Genomic DNA, 746 nt, shown 5'->3' on the forward strand with positions numbered 1-746 from the left:
AGAGACAGAACCACAAGTTGCGCGTGGGAGCCGGCCAACACCACCACCCCTCCGCTTAACGGTCTGCTGCAGTAATTAAAAGCAGACCAGTGATTAATGGACCTGGCAGCACTGCTGTCCCTCCACGCACCTGCAAGATAACCCCCAGGCTTGACACAACTCATTGCATGGGTGGGAAGGGTTTGCTCACACCCCTCTAACTGGTTTTGGGGTCATTCCCCTCTCCAAAAACCAGAGTCTTGCTGCCCAGTCCAGCCCCAGGGATGGCTGGTTCCCCCAGGCCAGGCAAGGCAGGGGGAGACAGCGGTGGTGTCCCCATCCCCAGCACTTACCCACATACATGATGCTGGTCCCAGTCATGTCGCAGAGGGCGGGGGGCAGGAAGAGCAGCGGGCTGAAGTGTTGTGACGGGGCCATGCTGGGCTCCGGCCTCCGGCGGTCCCTCCATACCAGCAGGTAAAACACCCCCAGGCAGGAAAACTCACCCAGGAACATGCCCACAGCCTGTAAAAGAGGTGGGTGAGTGGGGGGCTGGCTCTGTTGGCAGGGCGCCGGGTGCTGCCCTGAGGCTAGGGGGGTCCCACCTGCAGGAATGGGTGCTGGAAGCTGTGCTCCTCCGTCCCATCGCAGCCGGGTGCACTGAAGTTATCGGCCCACCTGTAAGGCAAGAGGGGAGGGCGGTGGTTACAGCAGGGGGGCTGTGGGGGGCTGGAGAACAGACCAAGCCAGCCCGGCGGGTGTCCTCT

At 62.2% G+C, this 746-nt stretch overlaps 1 protein-coding gene across 1 annotated transcript in view; it reads right to left on the reverse strand.

The window, feature by feature from the left end:
• The window catches only part of LOC104493388 (solute carrier family 35 member F6-like), a gene marked incomplete at both ends in the record, with an annotated part of 1,051 nt that extends 394 nt beyond the window's left edge, over nucleotides 1-657 (reverse strand). The window contains 2 exons of the mRNA XM_010136056.1: nucleotides 333-504; nucleotides 585-657. Of these exons, the coding sequence (XP_010134358.1) occupies nucleotides 333-504; nucleotides 585-657 (245 nt within the window). The remainder of the gene's footprint in view (nucleotides 1-332; nucleotides 505-584) is intronic.
• Between the last annotated feature and the right edge of the window lie 89 nt (nucleotides 658-746).

The sequence above is a fragment of the Buceros rhinoceros genome, unplaced genomic scaffold, assembly GCF_000710305.1.
Source record: "Buceros rhinoceros silvestris isolate BGI_N320 unplaced genomic scaffold, ASM71030v1 scaffold27065, whole genome shotgun sequence".
Classification (NCBI taxonomy): Eukaryota; Metazoa; Chordata; class Aves; order Bucerotiformes; family Bucerotidae; genus Buceros; species Buceros rhinoceros.